Source organism: Salarias fasciatus, chromosome 10 (genome assembly GCF_902148845.1).
Source record: "Salarias fasciatus chromosome 10, fSalaFa1.1, whole genome shotgun sequence".
NCBI classification, from domain to species: domain Eukaryota; kingdom Metazoa; phylum Chordata; class Actinopteri; order Blenniiformes; family Blenniidae; genus Salarias; species Salarias fasciatus.
Window position 1 is genome coordinate 24561402 of NC_043754.1, and position 18754 is coordinate 24580155.

Here is an 18754-nt window from a genome sequence, read left to right on the forward strand (position 1 = left end):
TCTGTCTAAAATATTCAGAAAAATAGCATAAAGGGACATTTAGGTGAACAGAAAAGATACTTAAGAGATGCATAACAGAGACAAACACAACAAAGTAAAAAAGTCAAAATGTGAAGTTGAAGTGAAGAAAAACAAGCAGAAAGAAAGAACAGGGCACAAAAAAGTGCATAAACATCCAAAAGTAAGACTCAAAGAGATGGAAATATTGATTCACAGTTCCCAAAAGTACTCACACTCTTTATTTAAGAGGTACAGACCACTGAGGGGAGCAGAATTACAGGTTCTGTATTAAGCTCAATACAAAATACAGTTTTAACTTTATTGATTCACAATATCTTCAAACTTTAATGTGGAGGAGGTTATCTTTTTGGAACACTGCCAGCACTGATCAAGAATAATTAGTTAAACACAGATTTGGGCCACAGCTTTGAATCAAGAACTAAACTTATCAATAAAAATCACTGAGCTCAAAGAGATGAAAATAACCACCACAGGGTGCAACAATGGATGTTTCGATTGAATTGGGGAAAAATCTAAATTGTGAATATTCTGTTGTAATATAAGCCAGTGAAGCAGCCTCCACTGCAGGTTAAAGCTGACATGAAGTGACCGTGGTGATGCTACTGATGCTGTTTCTGTGAATCTCCCATGTTGTTGATGATTAATTTTTAACCGAGACAGATATCAGTCAGCAAGATAAAGAACCACAACAGACAGAGACCACCCAGCAGTCTGAACTTCAACCTTGACCTGGATAAATCTCAGAGAGAGAGAGAGAGAGAGAGAGCGGGGCGAACACACACGCTGCATAACAACAGAGAGGCAGCAGAGACTCACTTCCGGGTACCACTTCGGTCAGCTGACCTTGAGTCAGCCAATCAGAAGAAGCCCGCTGGTGTAAATAAACCGAGCTTGTGGGAGGAGAAGCCGATACACACACACACACACAGAGGAACACACACACACACACTGAGACATGACGGCGGGGACTGAAGTCTGCGGTGAGTGTGTGCCTCATTTTCACGAAATCAGTATTTTATTAGATATTTTAAGAAGATGATGGTAAACAAGGTTTTCTAGGCTAACGAGTGATGCGTTCATGGAAAATCAGTGCAATTCACTTTCTTTTTCTCGTTCATCAATATTTCATGATCGATCACTCTTATCTTGTTCTGTTTGACCATTTTGCAATACATATTTATTTCAGCGTAATTGTTTTGAATTGCCTCCGTTAGAGCAGTTCTGTAGTGCATTAATTCTAAAAACTGCATATTATTATTATTGGTAATACCATTATATATATATATATATATATATATATATATATATATATATATATATATATATATATATATATATATATATATATATGAAATGTCTTCAATGTTGTTACTACTGTGGGAAACTAACTAGAGCTACTTAACTGTGTTTCATTGTTTTAAAGCAATGACAACAAAAAACTTGAACTATTAGCATCTAATGATTAAATAAATATAAAATCAGAGATGTGAATGTTTGACGATGCTCAAGCCTACTACCAGGTGTGTCAAGTTGTGTTGGAGCTCGTGCACTACAAGTTTAAAATATGTTTGAAATGACTTCCCTATTCCCAATCATCCTTTAAATTCTCTAATCATCTCTGAAACTGGTCCATGGGCTGTCGTTTCATCATGAAGTGAAAACGATGTCTATGGGTCTTAATTTAAAGGGCGTCCTAAGTTAAAAATAATTTCTGTCACAAATACTGTGTTTTGTGACGAAGCAACAATTTTGGTTCAAAAACCCAATAAACTGTAATCAGTTGAGTGTATTCAGTTGTTTTGCAGTGTGAGACTTGAAAATGTGGTTCACACACTTACACACGTCTTTAGAAACAAACGGCTGTTGTACTTATGGAAGGATTATAGAAGTTGGCTCTTGGTGAAAGGCACAGGGTCCCACAGGAATAGAGGGGCTACAAAGGCACACGAAAAGAGCAGAAACAGAAAGAAAACAACCACAAGTACATACAAATTGTTCAAGAACAGGAAGAACCACAGAGAGATTGCAGGCATGAAATTAAAAAAAATGTACACAAAAAGTTAAAAACTTTAAGATTAATCGATAACCCACCAAGTAATCGATTCGAGTTGTTAATAATTGAGTGTGAGAACCAGCCTGTATGTTTCTATCACTCGGCTGTTCTCTCTTCTTCTCCCCGTTTCTAAAAACAGAGAGACACAAAGTGGATGTGAGGCAGGTTGATCCCCAAGAATTTGACTGAAAAAGTGCACACTGGAAGGATGGATTATAATAGGATTATGTGTGCATAATCCTCCAGCTGTAATTTTTATTCACTGCACTTAGATGATTACTGTACCATGGAAAGATGAAAAGCTCTGAGAGATGTGAACATAACAAAAATAATGAAAAGGCTCCTATTAGTTGATGTCTTTTGCAATAAAAGAGCCACTGTTTAAACTCTGATATAGATTAATTCAGTCGACTTCATTGTGGAATGAAAGCTAAAGCTGTGACTTCTATTGAAAACACATCCAACGTTTCTCCCAAAATGTTACACATTAACATCAGTGATTGACTTCAGATATGTTCTGAAGCGGTTACACCTGGAAGCTGAGACGGCGAAATAAAGCACCTGTTTGATTGACTTTACAGACTCGAGAGGAGAGGAGGGGGGCACGACCGGCTGCAGCCGACAGGTAACAACACAACACCTGAATAACAAACTCTGCTATTATTATTGTTCATTAGAGCAGATGGACGGTCAAACAGTGACTCACAGCCAAACCCTTCATCTGTCATGCATTAGTCATTTTCTGAGTTTTCTAACATGTCGTTTGGTTTCTCTGCTCCTCAGCTGTTACATAAATGTAGGCATTGTTCAATCTGTGCAATCAGACGTCTCTCAGGTGTTTGAATCTCTTACATAAGCTGCTTCCAGCTGCTTCCAGGTGTCAGAAAGTCTGCATTCAATCCTAGAAATGTTTGTTTGCTACTGTGGGCTTTGGTCGCCCTCAGTAACGACTCACAGGCTCACTTTTTTTTATTCAAAAGTATTCAGGTGTCTTGTTGCTTAGTGCTGTGAAGGCTGACAAAAGACCTGGTAAGGTTCAGGTAGTTCAGGCCAGAGGAAAATGTCTCTATATGAGAAAAAACAAACAAACAAACAAACAAGCAAACAAAAAAAAAAACCAGATCTTTGAAAGACGCGTGCTTTGGGTTAAATAAAGTTCAAATGATCCAGCCTGCCAGTTCAGGCAGTCCTCTGACCAACTGCTTTCTTTCTTCCAGCGCTGACTCCTCTGATTGATGCCTTGTTCTTAACAACAGGTTCAACCTGACTGGGTGCATTTTTTCTTTTTTTTTTAACCCAAGCACATTTAGGGAGTCGTGCATAAAACAAAGCGGCAGTGGTGAATAAGAGACTGTCACGTTATATTAGGAAATATTTACACCCGATGGACGCTGTAATAAATGTTCTTTTGCATCCATAAGAGTTGATTGTGCAGAAATGGTGGAGCGTGTCGATGTTTGAGAGTCTTCTTCCCACGCCGCTGCCCCGCCGGCGCCGCAGGCGGTCTGCGTTAAAGCTGCTGTTTTACAGGGTCTGGCGAACGCGACATCAATCCCTGGACTTAATTCCTGCTGAGTGAGCTGATCCACTTTCTCTCTGCACTGCTGTCTCATGCTGGGCATCTGCCGACGCATTTGGCTTTTGGTGTCCGAAAGAAAAGAAATGAAACAGGAAACAGTTTAGTCATTTAATGTCAAATCTTCGATGAAGTGATGTTTTCTTTTCTTTTCATCTCTGTGGATCCGCCTTCTCCATCATATTATCTGAAAAAATAAGTCATTCCAGGCCTGAATGCTGAAAGATCCTCTGTTTTCAGGAACAGCCTCACTGTTGTTGTAGAGACGTCTCTGCACCGTGAGGGGTTTCCGTGGGAAATGCTAATGCAGCTCTGGATCAGGAGGTCTCACAGTTTGACCAGAGAAACAGGCCTCATGCTCTCCTCCCTGCTCTCTCTCTGCCCAGGGCAGCCCGGGGAGACTCTGGGACTCGGTCAAGAAAGCTGCTTTTGTCATCGGATCTGGGATCCTGTTCCTGGCGGCCTTCGGCAACTCCCTGACCTGGTAGGAGCCCCGCGCCGCCGTCCGGCCGTCCGGCATGAAGGAGAATGGGGAGCATGCTCGGGACGCGGCGCTGCGTAATGTGATGGGACGGAGCGTGACGGGATTTAATATCACGGGATTAGGCGTGACAGAACAGGGACTAAAAAAAAAATAAAAAAGTACCAAACATGACGGGACTTGATGGGATTAGATGCTGAGACTTGTCTCATGAGACCGGACCAGCAGAGGTAGTTTTCATCAGTGAGTTAGTCTTTCTAACTGGAGGGTTAACTCGTCTTTACTGAAGACATCCAGGTTTCTGACCATGAAGACACACTGGACCGGCCATGATCAGACAGCAAATAATATCACCAGACATGACGTACCACCGGAACAGACGTGTGTGTGTGTGTGTGTGTGTGTGTTTGAGAGGTTAAAACAACTGTGTTTACAATGAGGTCTGATCGAACCTGACTGGTTCTCTTCTCCAAGGCACCTCCAGAGGTTCTGGGGAGCTTCAGGAGATTTCTGGCAGAACCTGTGGACCAAGCTGTACGTGGCGTTCGAGGGTCACGATGAAGCTCTGTTCTACTTAGGTAAGAACTGAATGTGAACCTCAGAGAGAGGCTGCCTGTTCTGCTCTGTGAAGCTGCTTCTGTTCAAACTGGAACATCTTGAACGAGCCGATTTTATCGTTCTGAGTCCTCTGGCAGTTTCCAGCAGCTTCTTTCTGTTCGTCAGTCTGATCGACGGCCGGAGGAGCTTCCACAGCTCCACCGCTGATGTAGAAGAATTTTGTTTCCAATGTAGTTCATGAACATGTTTGTGGTTTCAGTATTCAGAGAATTAAAATGTAAGTTTTGAGGATAAAGTTCCACACAGTCATGAAGCCGAAGAGTTACCTTCAGTTCGGGTAGTTTGGATTCAGATGGGAAAACCAGGAATGTAAAGTCGCCTGTCTGTCCCTCCAGGAACCATGTTCGCTCCCACCGTGGTGTTCTGGGTGTCCAACGGGGTGCTGCTGATTGCCGACACCACCGGGAAACCCAACTTCATCACCCGCTACCGCATCCAGGTGGACAAGAACAATCCGGTGAGCTGGAGGAGCCGCATGAACCAAGTCAGACACCGACTGAGATACCGAAAAGCCCAAATGTTCTGGAGGGGTTGAACTCTGGTCCTGTTCCTGCGGCCAAAGTCCGCTCGCCGCGTTCGATCAACAGATGTGGAGATAAAGATTACTGACTGAAAGGTCGCTTCAAGAGCAAACCACTTCACATGAGCTCCGTTCATCCACGCACCCCGGCGCCGGTGTTTAGATGCTATCTGCTCTGTAAGTTCAGGTCGGATGAGTTCACGGTGTGGATGGAGGTAATCTCACTGGAGCGCCGTATCGCCACGACCGGGAATAGCACATCCCGTCTCTGCTTATCGCCAACGGGTCTGAAGTTCACTCTGAGACTTTATCTCGAGCAGACCTGGATCATAAATGAAAAGAGCTCAATTTACAGATTAAGTTTCCTTTTTATGGATTATAAAGTCGCATTGTGCTAATCTTGGTCAATTATTGGTCGAACAGTCGTCAGTAGATATTAACGTTTTGATAGAGTCCGTCAGATAGAAGCTTTCAAATCACAGATTATTAGATTTAAAATGTGTGTTTTCATTCAAACCTTCATATTTGGACACTCTTTTATGCTGTTGATCAGAGTTTGGAGCAATTTTCATACAAACCTTTAGGTAAACAAGCTGTCTCTTTGTGGTTGTTTTTAAGCTTTGGTTGGCTCACATGTGACATGCGAGGTTCATGTTGTACGTACAAACACAGAAACACGCACAGGAAGGGTTACTGCAGGTCGTGCGTTCTCAAGTCCAACGGTCGAAGGTGAAACGGTGGAGCTGCAGATATTTTTCGTTGATGGAAAACTTGCTGATGAATGTCTCTTTATTGCTGGAACTGATTTGGAGAAAGGCATGAAGCTGTTCTGTGTTTCCTGGCTGTCGTCTCCTCCCAGCGGGCCTCGGACTGAATCTGGACCGTGTCTCTGCAGGTGGACCCGGAGAAGCTGCGCCACGCGGTGAAGACGGTCCTCTTCAACCAGGTCTTCATCTCCGGGCCCATGGTGGTGGCCTGCTACCACCTGATGAGCTGGACCGGAGACCCCTGCGGACCCGAGCTGCCCACCTTCCACTGGGCGCTGACGGAGCTGGCCATCTTCTCCATCATGGAGGAGGTCATGTTCTACTACTCCCACCGGTGAGAGGCGCCGGCTCCGCCCCCTCCGGCGGAACGTAAAGGTGAAGTACAGGTGTTGACTGTCGGTCCCGTCTCAGGGTCTTCCACCACCCCCGCCTCTACAAGCGCTTCCACAAGCAGCACCACGAGTGGACCGCCCCCATCGGCATCGTCTCCATCTACGCTCACCCACTGGAGCACGTGGTAGGAGCTCCTCCCTGGACCTCGCGGTCTGCTGGATGCCCCCCCCCCCCCCCCCCCTCCCCCCGCTGACCGCTGCCGTTTCCTCCGTCAGATCTCCAACACGCTGCCAGTGGTGATCGGCCCGGTGCTCCTGGGCTCCCACCTGACCACCGCCAGCACCTGGTACTGCCTGGCTCTGGTCAGCACCACCATCTCCCACAGCGGCTACCACCTCCCCTTCCTGCCCTCCCCCGAGTACCACGACTTCCACCACCTCAAGTGAGTCCAGGCTCCAGGAAGACCCCCCTTCAGCCAGGTTTCTCTGACGTCTGGGGCTGTTTTCTGTGTGAAGCACTGGAACAACAGTGTTGTTGGAGTTACTGTTGTGAACTCTCCTGGTGATCACGGCTCCAGCTTCCTGTTACCACACAGCGACCTCTGGTGGTGCCAGCTGGGTTTTACTGCTGCAAAATTCAAAGAAGGGTCATTTATAGTCTGGAAAATTTTACAGAATCCACTAATTTAGGACTGTAACTAACAACTGTTTTTATAACCAATCCATCATTTTTAAAATCATTTGATTCATCAAATTCTTAAAAAAAAAAATACACCTCTTTTTGAAGTTTTATTTTATTTTATTTTATTTTGTGGTGAATGAAAACAGTTGTAAAGAAGATCATCCCTGTTACTATTTCACTAAACTCCTGTCTACTGCTGGAGCGCCTCAATAGTAATATTAAAAGCAGAGATCTGCAACTTTACGCACTGAAGGAGATGTTTTCACCAAGTCAAATTTGTCTGGAGCCACAATACATGGAAATTCTGTGAACATAATTTAAGAAAAACAAACATCTCAAATAAATAGCTACGCAAACAAAAATCTAGGTTGCGTTCATTAAGTGTCGAGGGTAGAATTGAGATATATTTTATTCCATATTTAGTTATTCATTTTTAGAGATTTTGCCATTTTTCATTGAACTGTTCACAGCTGTGTTTCCTCATCCGTCCAGCAGTTTTAACTTTACTTCATACTTCTTTCTTTTGTCATCTTTTCCCCATTCTTCTTTTTTCTTTTCGTCTGTTGTCTTTTTTCTTTCCATATTTATTTTCGTCCCCCTTTACTTTTTTCTTTTATTCTTTTTCATCTTCTTCATGTTGTGTTTTTCTTCTGTCATCTTTTTCCCTTTTTTCATTCCCTCTTTTGCATTTTCTTCTTTTACCTTTTGCCTTTTTTTAAGCTTTTTCCCCTTACCTGTTTTCCTTCTTTAAACCTTTTTCCTTCCTTTTCATTTTTCTGAAAAAAAAAAAACAACCTCATAACCATTTGTCACCTTTTTTTACCGTGTTATTATTTTACTGTTTTATTTCATTTCTCTGCTTTTAGACCATTGTTGAAAATCAGTTTTGTCGGCAAAACGTCTCCGTCTCCAGATGTAAAGTCACCTCCGCTCATCTTCTCGCCGGTTTCCAGGTTCAACCAGTGCTTCGGCGTCTTCGGCGTGCTCGACCGGCTCCACGGCACCGACGCCAAGTTCCGGCAGACGAAGCAGTACGAGCGCCACGTGCTGCTGACCAGCCTCACGCCGCTCAGCGAGAGCATCCCCGACCACCCCAAGAAGGGCCAGTGACCTCTGACCCCTCAGGCTCCTCGTCCCCCTCACGCAGTGTAACTCAGACTGGTAGGAATGTGATTGTAGCACTTTACCAAGAGTTTGGCCTCTGACTGCCTGTGAAGACGTTTTATCTTTTGTTTAAAACTCGTTTTATGATCATCGGTTGAGCTTTCTGACTTCTGACCGCAGGCGTGTCACATTTATAGGAAGGTAACGTGGAATGTAAAGAAAGAGGGTGAATGATGAGATGAGAAAAGCTGTCTTTACTCTGAAAACCTTGATGTAAAATAACTCAAATTAAATCGTTGTGATGCCTTAGATGAAAAATCTACCTTTTAACATTTTTATTCAGATCATCTGAACAGATTCTGGATTCATAGGAGTTTAATAACATTTTTCTATGGTAGGAAATGAAACTTTACCGTATTTCATCATACATTAAACTGACAGTGGGGCATCATGTTCTCATTTTTCTTAATTTATCTGAAAACCAGCTTTCTATTTCTGGCGCGTCTGGTGTGTTCAAGGACCACTCAGACTGTGGGAAATCTGCCTTCTATGATAAAACAGTGTTTTTGCACTTGGGTAGCGATTCACGTCGACTGTCGATGTTAAAGATGGTATTCATGTTGACATTTCAATCAGCTGATACTGGAACTACACGCAGCATCCGCTGTGTAATTTGACATCAGCCTCATATCCGTGAGAGAAAAGCATGTTTTGTACGAATGATGCCGTTCTGATGGAAATGTTTATAAAGTTTTTTTTTTTTTAAAAAGGAAATGAGCTTTTTGTCTTTTTTGCATGAAAGAAAACACGAGTCGCAGAGCAGCAGGTTTTTGAGGTTTTTTTGTGCATTTTCTGTTTTTTTTCTTTATTAAGGAAAAGCATTACTACAAATTACAAATAACACTAAGAGCGAATCACATCAGCCTACAAAGCAGATATTATGAATATTAAATGTTATAATACAAGATCTCATTCAAGTATTTTACATTTTTCCATTTTATATATTTTTTTGTTCATTTTTATTTTATTTTCATCTTTTTTTCCTCAAGACAAGCCTAGGATATTGTAATGTCATGAACTATTTTAATGGTTCATATACAGTTATTTCTTATTCATATGGCTTCATGGAATCGTGTCCTCTGTGTGTCCAGACATCATAACCAGCCATATTTCCTCCGGTCAGGCTTGTCCGTCTGGCCAGCGAGTGGTGGGGGTGGGGCGGGGCGGGGCAGCGCCCCCTACAGTCTGTGTTTGGAAAAGACGGGCGGAAAACTCCCAGAAACACCTGAATCCTCAAAAAAAAAAAAAAAAAAAAGATCAAGTCCAGAGTCCAGGTGACGGCAGAGGATGGTGTGACTGTCCCAGGAAGAAGACCGCCGCCTCAGATCACCCACTCAACGGCCAGGGAGGGGGGAGAAGGGAGAGGGAGGGGGGTTCTGCTCTTTAAGGGAAATGTGATTTTTTTCTGAGTATTTTACGCTTCCATCATAAATCCTCTCATCCGAACGTCCCTGAAGATGATCCAACAAAAGGAGGAAAATAAAGCAGCTGCAGGTTTGCATTTTGTTTTGTTTGTTTACGTCCGAGGAGGAAACCGAAGGAGGGAAACGCCGACGGGACACCGGTGGAAACACGGAGCCAACAGGCACAGGAGTACGGTTACAGTACAGTTCGTCTCAAAGCCTTCCTGCACATTCTGGGGAGAATCCTCCGAGCAACGGAAACACGGTTCATCATGTAGGAAATCATTGTTCTATTAAGACTTTATTCACTTTTTGATGACTCCAAACCCCCCAAAAATTGTTATTTTTGTATTTTTTGGACTCCTCAAACTCTTTGAAGAGCGTTTTGGAAAGAAAATAAGGAAGTCAAGTGTTGGTAAAACTGGCGACTTGGACATGAAACGAGACTGATTGGAGTTTTCTAAAAACACGTCGACTTTCCCTTTTTATGTTCCCGATACGAATCCCACCGTCCGAACGCAGCAACACGACAAACACTGCAAAATTGAAATTAAAAGCATTAAAAGATAATCATGAGACACTTAAACAAAAAAAAAAGAAAAAGAAAAAGTTAGAACATACATGTGTAAGGCAAATATATAATCTGTTATAAAACAACAACGCGGAGCAGGAGAAGCTGAAATCATTCCTCTTCATCTGAACAATTCACATTTACACTGAGAGGGGAGGCGGCGCTCCTCCGGCCGACCGCGGCAGTTCTGGAGGACCCGGGATCCCCGGCCGGTCCGAGCGTCCGTACCTGCGCGGCTCCACCCGCCGGCCGGAGGCCGGGAACGTCTCGGAGTTCCTGTTCTGTCGCGTCGTCTCGTCTCCACCCCGGCGCGGCGCGGCGCTCCTCGTGACTTCAAGTAATCCAGATTGATGATTCCAGTCCTGCGGCGCGGACTCGACGGATGGATGGATGACGGCTGGATGGAAGGATGGATGCAGCGGACAGAAAGAGAGGAAGCACCAGAGGGGAGATCGTCTGGGATTCTCCCATCAGACTGTTTTGTTTTTAGTTTTTGGCGGGGGGGGGGGGGGGGGGGAGTTAACGGTAACACACTTGACCCTGGTTGATGTGTTTCAGCACAGAAAAGCCACAGCTTTGCAAAGACGGGGAAGAATTACAGGACTTGTAACAGACCGAAGACACTTGGAAGACAGCTCAGAGTGAGAGAGTGAGGAAGAGGAGGAGGAGGAGGAGGAGGGCTTAGTGTGACGAGATATATGGGTGATTTTGATGCTGTACAATCGACGGTAAGGTGGCGGGCACAAGTTAGAAGCAGTAAAACCATTAAAATAAGGCAACTTTCAATGATCCAGTCCAGAGTGGCGGGGGAGTGGGGGTGGGGGGGGTGGGGGCACCAGAAGGGTCTCTATCCCATTTCATCGTTTGGTTCGCCCAGATTCTCCCCCTCGACGTCAGCCGAAAAAGGAAATTAAATAACTCTGCCGACGGAAAAGGGCCGCTTTGGTCCGGCGAGGTGTCGGCGGCGGGGGGGCGGCGGAGGGGGGAGGAGGGGGAGGAGGGCTTTTCCACGGCTCTGATCCCACCTCGTGCTGACCGAGGGAAAAAAAAAAAAAAAAAAAAAAAAAGTTATCACTACTCTGAAAATGAAATTCAGCCGGCAGCACAGCGACGATCAGAGGGGGGAGGGGTGAAAAAAGAAAAAGACAAAAGCCGATCCGGGATGTTAAATCTCCATGAAAGTGTCCGGCGCTCCCCGTCTTCGCCTCGTTAAGACAGAAAGAAACCTCTCAGCAGCTCCAAGCCGAGCCAGACTCAATCACTCTTCTGGTTTTGTCTTCACAGTTTTTTTTGGAGGCAAATGAAAAACGGGGTCATGCGTGGATGAAGAGCGGGAGCCCCTCCCCCTCCCCCGGCCCCTCCCCCTCCCGCGGCGCAGACACAACCGCCGGCTCGCAGATGGCGCTCGCTCCTTCCCCGGAGTTACTTCAGCGTCTTGGCGTCCGGGGCGGCGGTGGCAGCGGCGGAGGAGGAGGAGGGGGCGGGGCCTTTCTGGCCTCCGGGTTTGGCGTCGTCCTTGGCGAAGGGGGCGGGGCCTGAGCCGGCCTGGCTGTGGGGCCGGCTGGAGGGCTGCGAGGGGTGGCGGCGGCGGCCGTCTCCGCTCGACGAGTGTCTCCGGCGGCCTCCTTCCTCCATCGGCGGCTGAGAAACACACAGGAGAGCTACGTCACACACACACACACACACACACACACACCCAGAGCGGCGCAGCGCGGCGGAGGGTTTCCCGTCAAGGAAACACTGGACTCACGTCGATTCTGAAATCTTCCAGGCGCTTGAACTTGCTGAGGTACTCCTGCAGCTTGGGGTCGATCTCCATGGTCTTGGCTTTGGAGTACTTGAGGTACGCCCAGAACTTCTCCAGTCCGTAAAGCTGACCTGTGAGCGGCGCACAGAGGGGGAGGGGGAGGGGGAGGGTAAACAAAACATTTCATAGCAGAAGTGACTTTCGAAGCTCGTCTTGCTGCAGCGCGGCGTCTCGCTTCTCCTCACCGGCCTCGTAGTCTTTCATCGTCTCCTCCTGGAAGTCCTTGAAGATGTCCGGCCTGAACTTCTTCTCCAGCCCGTAGCTGTAGTACCTGAACAAGCACTCCAAACCGTACCTGAAACACACACACACACACACAAACACACACACACGCGTCTGGAGGTGAGCCAAGCGGCTGGCAGAGCGCCGGAGGAGACCCGGCGGCCGACGCCTCACCTGTACCCCTCCTTGCCGTCCTCCACCACCAGCTGTCTGAACTCCTCGTACATCTTCCGGTTGAAGTGGTCCCGCAGGAAGAACGACCAGAAGCGGAAGAGCGTGTTCATCTCCTGCGACTGGCCGATCCCCAGGCGCTTCCGCTCTGCGATCGGCGGGAAGAGGAGACGGCGGGTTATAGCCGGGAATCCTGAAGCGGGGGGGGTCACGGCTCGGCCGGTCTAGAGGGCTACGCACCGTTTAGGCAGCGCCGGCGGTACTTGTGGTAGACGTGTTGCGTGAAGCCGTTCTCCTTGAGCAGCTCGTGCGACGGGTGTTGGAACTTGGGCAGCGACTGCGGCGTGCAGCCGATGTTACTCAGGGCGGGGGTCCCCTCCGAGGGGCTGGCGTTCGAGCTGGAGGGGGGGGGGGGGGGGGGGGGGGGGGGGGGGGGGGGGGGCGATCACACACACTGCATGTTAGCTAGCAGACCGGGCTAGCTTTAAAATCAGATTATTTTTAATCCAGGAACTCAGAAAGCTTTGATCAGTAAAAATGGCACCAAAAACCAAAGCTAAACTTCAGATCGCCATGGAAACCAGACCAGCTACGACGTCTCAAACTTATTCAGATGTAAAGCCAAACATAACACAATCAACAGTTTTCACAATACAGTGTTTGGGTAATTAGATGACAGTCATAAGAACTAAAGGCTGACAGTTAAAAACCAATAAACTGTCGTCACTACAGTCAGCAAACAAACAGCGTCCATGTTGAACGTGTCAATTCCTGCATTTTTGCTTCAGTCTGTGATAAAAATGCTTTTTAAAGAAAAGCACATGTTCCTGACTGAAGCGGAGCGTGAGCCCACCTGACGGAGGCGGTGCGGGACCGGTGCTCCCTGGAGTCCATCACCCAGCCCACGTGGCACTCCATGGGCGGGTTGGAGCTGTGTCTGGTTTTCCTCTTCCGCGGCGTCTGGAAGAAGACGGGAAGATCTCTGAGCCGTTCCTCTGGGTAAACCTTTCCTCGCTCGCTCTCTCTCTCTCTCTCTCTCTCTCTCTCTCTCTCACCTTGGCGTCGACCGGCCGGCTCTCCTTCACCACCGGGTAGAAGCGCGGCGTCATGGTGGGGTCCTTCCTGTGCGGCGTGCGTGGCGTGCGCGGCGTCCGGGCACTGCGGTAGTTGGGCGAGTCAGGCACGGTGGTGGGGAGCGAGCGGGCGGTGGAGGAGGGCTCGGGGGCGCCGAACAGCTTGTTGGCCAGGGCGTCTGTGGGGACTGGGGGCGGAGGGAGAGGTCAGACCGGCGAACCGCTCGCCGCCGCGCTGGCGCCGGCGCCCGGGTCGGTACTCACTCTGCTGCGGCCGCGGGGGGCCGGGCGGGACCTCCTGGTTGGGGTCGACGGGGGGCTCGGGGGTCAGGCAGTCGAACTGCTCGCGGCTGATCAGGTGGACCTTCTTGAAGTTCTCCACCTCTTGCTGTGGAGCGGAAGAGACGGCGTTTTTAACGGGAGGAAGTCTTTCCCCAGAGCGCGGAGGAGCAGCGAGCGGCCGTCGACCTGATGTGCAGCAGTTTGGACACCGAGACGCAGCAGCAAAACATGGCCGCCAGAAACATCTTTTTCACCCTCATGTCGGCGCGTCCGTCCGTCTCCGCTCTGACCGGAGCGCGGCCGGCGGCGGGGGTTACGTCGGCGAGCGCGCACCCTGAACCTTCCACGGGTCCGGACCGCTGCCGCAGCTTTTGTACGTCGCACAACAGCAGCTCGCGAAAAACAACAAGGCGCGTACGTTCACGTCTGACTCACTCTCTCACTCTGCTCCTCGTCCCACCGGGGCTCCTCACGTCTTCCAGCGTCCATCTCTCTCTCTCTCTCGCTCATTCACTCGCTCTCCCCGCCCGCGGCCCGCCGCTCCGACCCCCTCAGGCCGCGGCCTCGTGTGCGGGGTTTATTTAAAAACACAGGGCGCCGCGCTGCCGCGGGCCGGCGCACTCGTGAAGGTCCCACAAAGACAACAGCGACAACAAAGCCACAATGGACAACAAAACCCGGACAGAACGCCGTGGACGCCCGGCTCCCACATCCAGAAGCCGCTCAAACCCGCGAAGAATATGAGCCGTCGGGACGCTCCCGGAGGCAGAAACGCCTCCAACATGACAGAGACGGAACCTGGAAACTGGCAGAACGACGGGCGCCAGGCAAACAAAGTACCAGAGACGTTATTCAGCCCGGCTTCTCGATCATTCGGCACGTTTACACGCTCCCGTATAGTCGGCTTATAGGGCGGAGCGGATTGTAAATGTGTCATGTAAACGACCGAGTGGATCCGCTTCACTCGGAGCGGATTGTACGAGGTGGTGTTCACCGATCGACAGTCCGCTCCGTGTCTCATATAAACGCCGCCTGACAGCGGAGCGATTAAACGGGGGATTATTTGTTCTGCGCATGCGTTCCCTCGTACGTAGTGACGTGTGCAGTAAACAGACAGTCAGAAACAAGCAGGGGAACACGACGGTGGTTGAAAAACACTTTTTTGATAAAAACCCCGAGAGAACAAACACTGGAGAGGAGAGATGGAAGCAAATCGACCAACAGCGAGTTGTATAAAGAGCTCCGTGGCAGAATACGAGCGACCGTCCGGCCGGTGTTATGGATTAACTGGTTCCCGTGTTAACAAATGACAGCGGAGGTCTGTGTAAACACAGGCTGATTACAGCAGCTGCTAAAGTAAGACTCACAAAAAACTTTAAATGTATTCACTCACTGTAACTGTCGATAACCGACCATCGCCAGAACGACTACAAGTTTCAGTCATCTATTGGTCACAAGTTAACACGGGCACCAGTTAATTCGAAACATCAGCATGGAGCAGAGCTCACACCGAGATGTGGCGCTCGGCGGCGGTGCTCCGGCCAGGGAGCCGCCGCTCCTTCAGCAGGGCATCATGGAGATGTTGGGACATTATTGGAGCAGATATCAGCAGATAAAAACTCTCTGCTCGGCGCTGAGGACTGCTGCTGCAGAGAGGAAGACCTGGAAGTTCCTCCAGAGACTTTGTGCGCCTGTCACAGGACGCTGTACAATCCGCTTCACCAGGACCCTTGTAAACGAGGATTCATGTGGATCGCTTTGTATGCCGTCCACGATGTATACACGTGCGTTAAATACGATTGTTTACAATCGGATTGAAGAAACACCCATGTAAACGGGGCCAGTGCGTCATTTATCGTCACCGTGCGGCTCGGCGGGTCGCGGCTCCCAGTAACTTCCTGTTTCTTCTTGCTGCTGGCGATCACAGAATGTTGAACTTTTCTCTCTGAACTCTAACTTTAATCTTCAGTCGCTTCACGGGTGTCAACCGTCTTTCCTCGTACAGATCTCTGAACAGCAGCGCGGCGGCCGGAGCTCCGGCTCTCACCTTGATGGTGGCGTACTCGGGCTCGTACGTGTCGTCCCACAGGTCCTGCTCGTAGTAGAAGAGCCCGTCGTTGATGACCTTGGCCAGCTCGCTGGTCAGCTTGGCGCGCGACGTGTGGTGGCCCGTGCGGTCGCCGCCCGGGTGCTTCCTCAGGTACGGCGGCGTCTGCGTCACGATGAGGATCTTGTTGACGTCCTGGTCGTCGATCTCGCCGTCCGTCTCCTCGTCCGACCAGTCGGTGAAGGTGTTGCGGCGTCCGTCCATCTGCTCCATCTCCTCGTCGAACATGAAGTCCAGCTCCTCGGGCTCGTCCGGCTCCGCCCCGTCCTGACGGAGGAGAGGAAGAGTCAGAAGCGTCCAGGTGGGGTTCAGAGTGTTTATGACGACTTGTCAGGGTCAGACGGCCGTTTCCCGCCTCACCTTATTCCCAGGAGCAGCAGCCGAGGGCGAGGAGCCGGGCGGAGGCGCCGGGGAGCGAGTCGACTCGTCTTTCTCCTTCTGCTGAGGCGGCGACAGCTGCTGATGCTGCTGCTGCTGCTGCTGCAATGAGGGGGCCTTCATCAGTCAACCCATCAGAGACAGCAGGAGGAGGAGGAGGAGGAGGAGGAAGGTGCAGAAAGAGATAAATCATGAGGGAATTAGGAATCATGCACAAAAAAAAAAAAAAGAAGTGATTCAATGAACAAAATTAAAAATAGCAGAGGTGTAATGAAGTACGTATAAATGACGTGTAAATGTCTGCTGTCTGTTGGGCATCAGGGCTCATAATATCCAGACTCAGGTTGTTGTGACGCTGTGTTCCAGGACATTGTCTCCTTTTTGTATCTGAACTTAAACTTCGCTGCCCCAGAACTTAAAAAAGCCACTTCCTTTTCTCTAGTCTGAAGCTCAATTTAGCAGATATGTCATCAAATTAAATCTTTTTACTTAATTATAGTTTTTCAGCCATAACAGAAGAAACATTTTGCCATTATTTGACTTATCTTTTGGTCCAGATCCAGACATTCCATTCGTTCAGTTTGTGTCATGTTTCAGTATCTTCAGTGTCAGACACTAGAAGTTACTTTTCTTCTAAAAACTTTTATCTTCATGAATTTCCAGAGCAATAAACTCTAAACAAAATCAGTGGGCCTATTTATGAGAGGGTGAATGTGACTGTCACTCTATTTCACCCTCTAACATCAGGTTTAAAGTGAAAACGTGTGAGGGCAGGAGGGCTGCAGAGTCCTCCACCAGCTGTGTTGCTCGACGGTTCCTCGGCGCTGACCTTGGGCCTGGCGGGAGACGGTCTGGGCCTCTTCTTCACCTCGATCCAGGACTCGGAGTCCAGGTCGGGCAGGCTGGCCGAGAGGCCTTTGGGCATGGTCTTGAGGTTGGAGATGTCGGACTCGGTCTTGGCTTGCTGCTGTGCCGGTGTGGAGGCCCCGGGAGACCCTGACCCCCGCAGAGGAGACACGGGATCCGTCAAGACCAGAACAACAGACCCTCCCCTTCAGGACTCCTGTGACCGCCGCTCCCGCTCACCTCTGAGCTCCTCCGTCAGCTGCCTGGGGACGAACTCGGGGCAGTTGATGAGCTGGGAGAAGTCGGTGTGGGTGTGGTTGGGCATGGCCAGGCCCGGCAGGGGCCACTTCTCCGGGTCCACCTTCCGGCGGATCTTCATGTCGATCAGCTCCACCTCCTTGCTGTCCTTCAGAGCCTGCGGGGGAGGGGGAGTCTGAGTCGCGGCGCCACGCCCTGGCTCACGAGCGGCGGGCGGGCGGGCCTACCTCCAGGATGAGGTTGACGTCGGTGGTGAGGGCCTGCACTCTGTGGAAGCTGGCGATGAGCCCGATGGGCAGGAAGCCCTCCTGGTCCATCTTCCTCCGCAGGAAGAAGTCCCGCTCCAGGTTGTCCAGGCTGAAGTAGTACTCTCTGTAAAGGACAACAGAAATGTAACATTTAAAATGACGCCGTCTCCCATCGAGGCGCGGCAGCGGGTGAGGCCGGAGCTGATCGGGTTAGAAACGCGCCACTCACATCTGCCTCTTGATGTAGTCCTTCAGCAGGTCCTGGTCCACGGTGTACAGGTCGTTGCTGCTCATGTTGTCGTAGTAGTAGGTGACGGAGTTGCTGAACTTCTGGCCGTACGGCCCGTCTTTCACGTCGTACGACTTGTAGCCGTAGTGGTAGTCGTAGTGACCTTCGGGAGGCAGAGGTGGAGCGGTTAGCGATTAACGCTATCGTCTGGCAGGACGGGCGAGCCCGGGAACCAACGGGAAGAGGAGTGAGGGAGGCAAGAGAGGAGAGGCGGGCGCTGCCAAAACCAGCAGGCCTTCGGTGGACCGGCTCACTCCGAGTCGGTACTCCGGCCTCGGCGGGGTCACGGCGGGGTCACGGACCGCCCCGTATGACAGCTCCAAGCGAAAACAAGGAAACACGAGGAGCAGCGGCTCCGTCCAGTTCAGGAGACCTAAGCTTGGCCTTCACTCGCGTTTTTAAAACTACTTTACTCATTTTAATGAAGATTAAAACCAAGTGCAACGGAGAATAAAGCATCGTATGACAAGAAACTGATTTTTATCATCACACTCTGACATTATCCAGCAAATAAACCGTTTTATCCCTGATTTTACTGGTTTACGATCTCAAATTCACTGGTATGAATTAAGAGTCGATGTTCTTGATTAAAAAACAACAATCATAGGAACTTAGATTTTAACACGATGATCAACATACTTAAAGATACTGAAGGTCAAATTCCACTTAAAGCAGAAACAATAATTGGAAGACACCAAGATTCACAACTGCAATAAACTTTGGGAAGCTCATTTATAATGGAAAAAAAAAAACAAAAAAACAAAAAAGACAACTATTACTGATTTCATTATTATCAAAATTACTGTATTTAACCAGACGGATCGATTCAGAATCAAATGTACTGCCTGTTTTAGAATCATTCTAAAAACTCTCAGAACCAAAACA

General features: G+C 48.9%; 2 protein-coding genes across 3 annotated transcripts in view; one reads left to right on the forward strand and one right to left on the reverse strand.

The window, feature by feature from the left end:
- The first annotated feature begins 932 nt into the window (after positions 1-932).
- Positions 933-8895, forward strand: faxdc2 (fatty acid hydroxylase domain containing 2). Its single transcript, XM_030100690.1, has 9 exons — positions 933-1001; positions 2656-2699; positions 4037-4134; positions 4606-4709; positions 5085-5206; positions 6165-6370; positions 6448-6553; positions 6645-6811; positions 8004-8895. Exons 1-9 carry the CDS (start codon positions 977-979, stop codon positions 8158-8160), a joined length of 1029 nt encoding a protein of 342 aa, XP_029956550.1. The 5' UTR covers positions 933-976; the 3' UTR covers positions 8161-8895.
- Positions 8896-9158: 263 nt separating this feature from the next.
- larp1 (La ribonucleoprotein 1, translational regulator) overlaps positions 9159-18754 on the reverse strand; it is a 30570-nt gene continuing 20974 nt past the window's right edge. Inside the window, exons 8-21 of one of the 2 annotated variants that reach the window (XM_030100689.1) lie at positions 17810-17972; positions 17560-17704; positions 17315-17489; positions 17058-17224; positions 16211-16330; positions 15791-16117; positions 13726-13849; positions 13444-13649; positions 13242-13348; positions 12629-12786; positions 12392-12536; positions 12181-12290; positions 11939-12066; positions 9159-11829 (exon numbers count right to left, since the gene is read on the reverse strand). In XM_030100689.1, coding sequence (XP_029956549.1) covers positions 11611-11829; positions 11939-12066; positions 12181-12290; positions 12392-12536; positions 12629-12786; positions 13242-13348; positions 13444-13649; positions 13726-13849; positions 15791-16117; positions 16211-16330; positions 17058-17224; positions 17315-17489; positions 17560-17704; positions 17810-17972 — 2294 coding nt within the window. In that variant the 3' untranslated portion in view covers positions 9159-11610. Of the gene's footprint in view, positions 11830-11938; positions 12067-12180; positions 12291-12391; positions 12537-12628; positions 12787-13241; positions 13349-13443; positions 13650-13725; positions 13850-15790; positions 16118-16210; positions 16346-17057; positions 17225-17314; positions 17490-17559; positions 17705-17809; positions 17973-18754 lie in introns of both variants that reach the window. The other variant, XM_030100688.1, reaches the window with a different exon arrangement.

What these genes read in the sequence shown, in the direction of transcription:
- faxdc2 (XM_030100690.1), top strand. Translation starts at nt 977, where the DNA reads ATGACGGCGGGGACTGAAGTCTGCG. An exon ending in CGACCGGCTGCAGCCGACAG is followed by an intron (nt 2,700 to 4,036) that starts GTAACAACACAA and finishes CTCTCTGCCCAG; the next exon opens with GGCAGCCCGGGGAGACTCTG. An exon ending in ATGTTCTACTACTCCCACCG is followed by an intron (nt 6,371 to 6,447) that starts GTGAGAGGCGCC and finishes GTCCCGTCTCAG; the next exon opens with GGTCTTCCACCACCCCCGCC.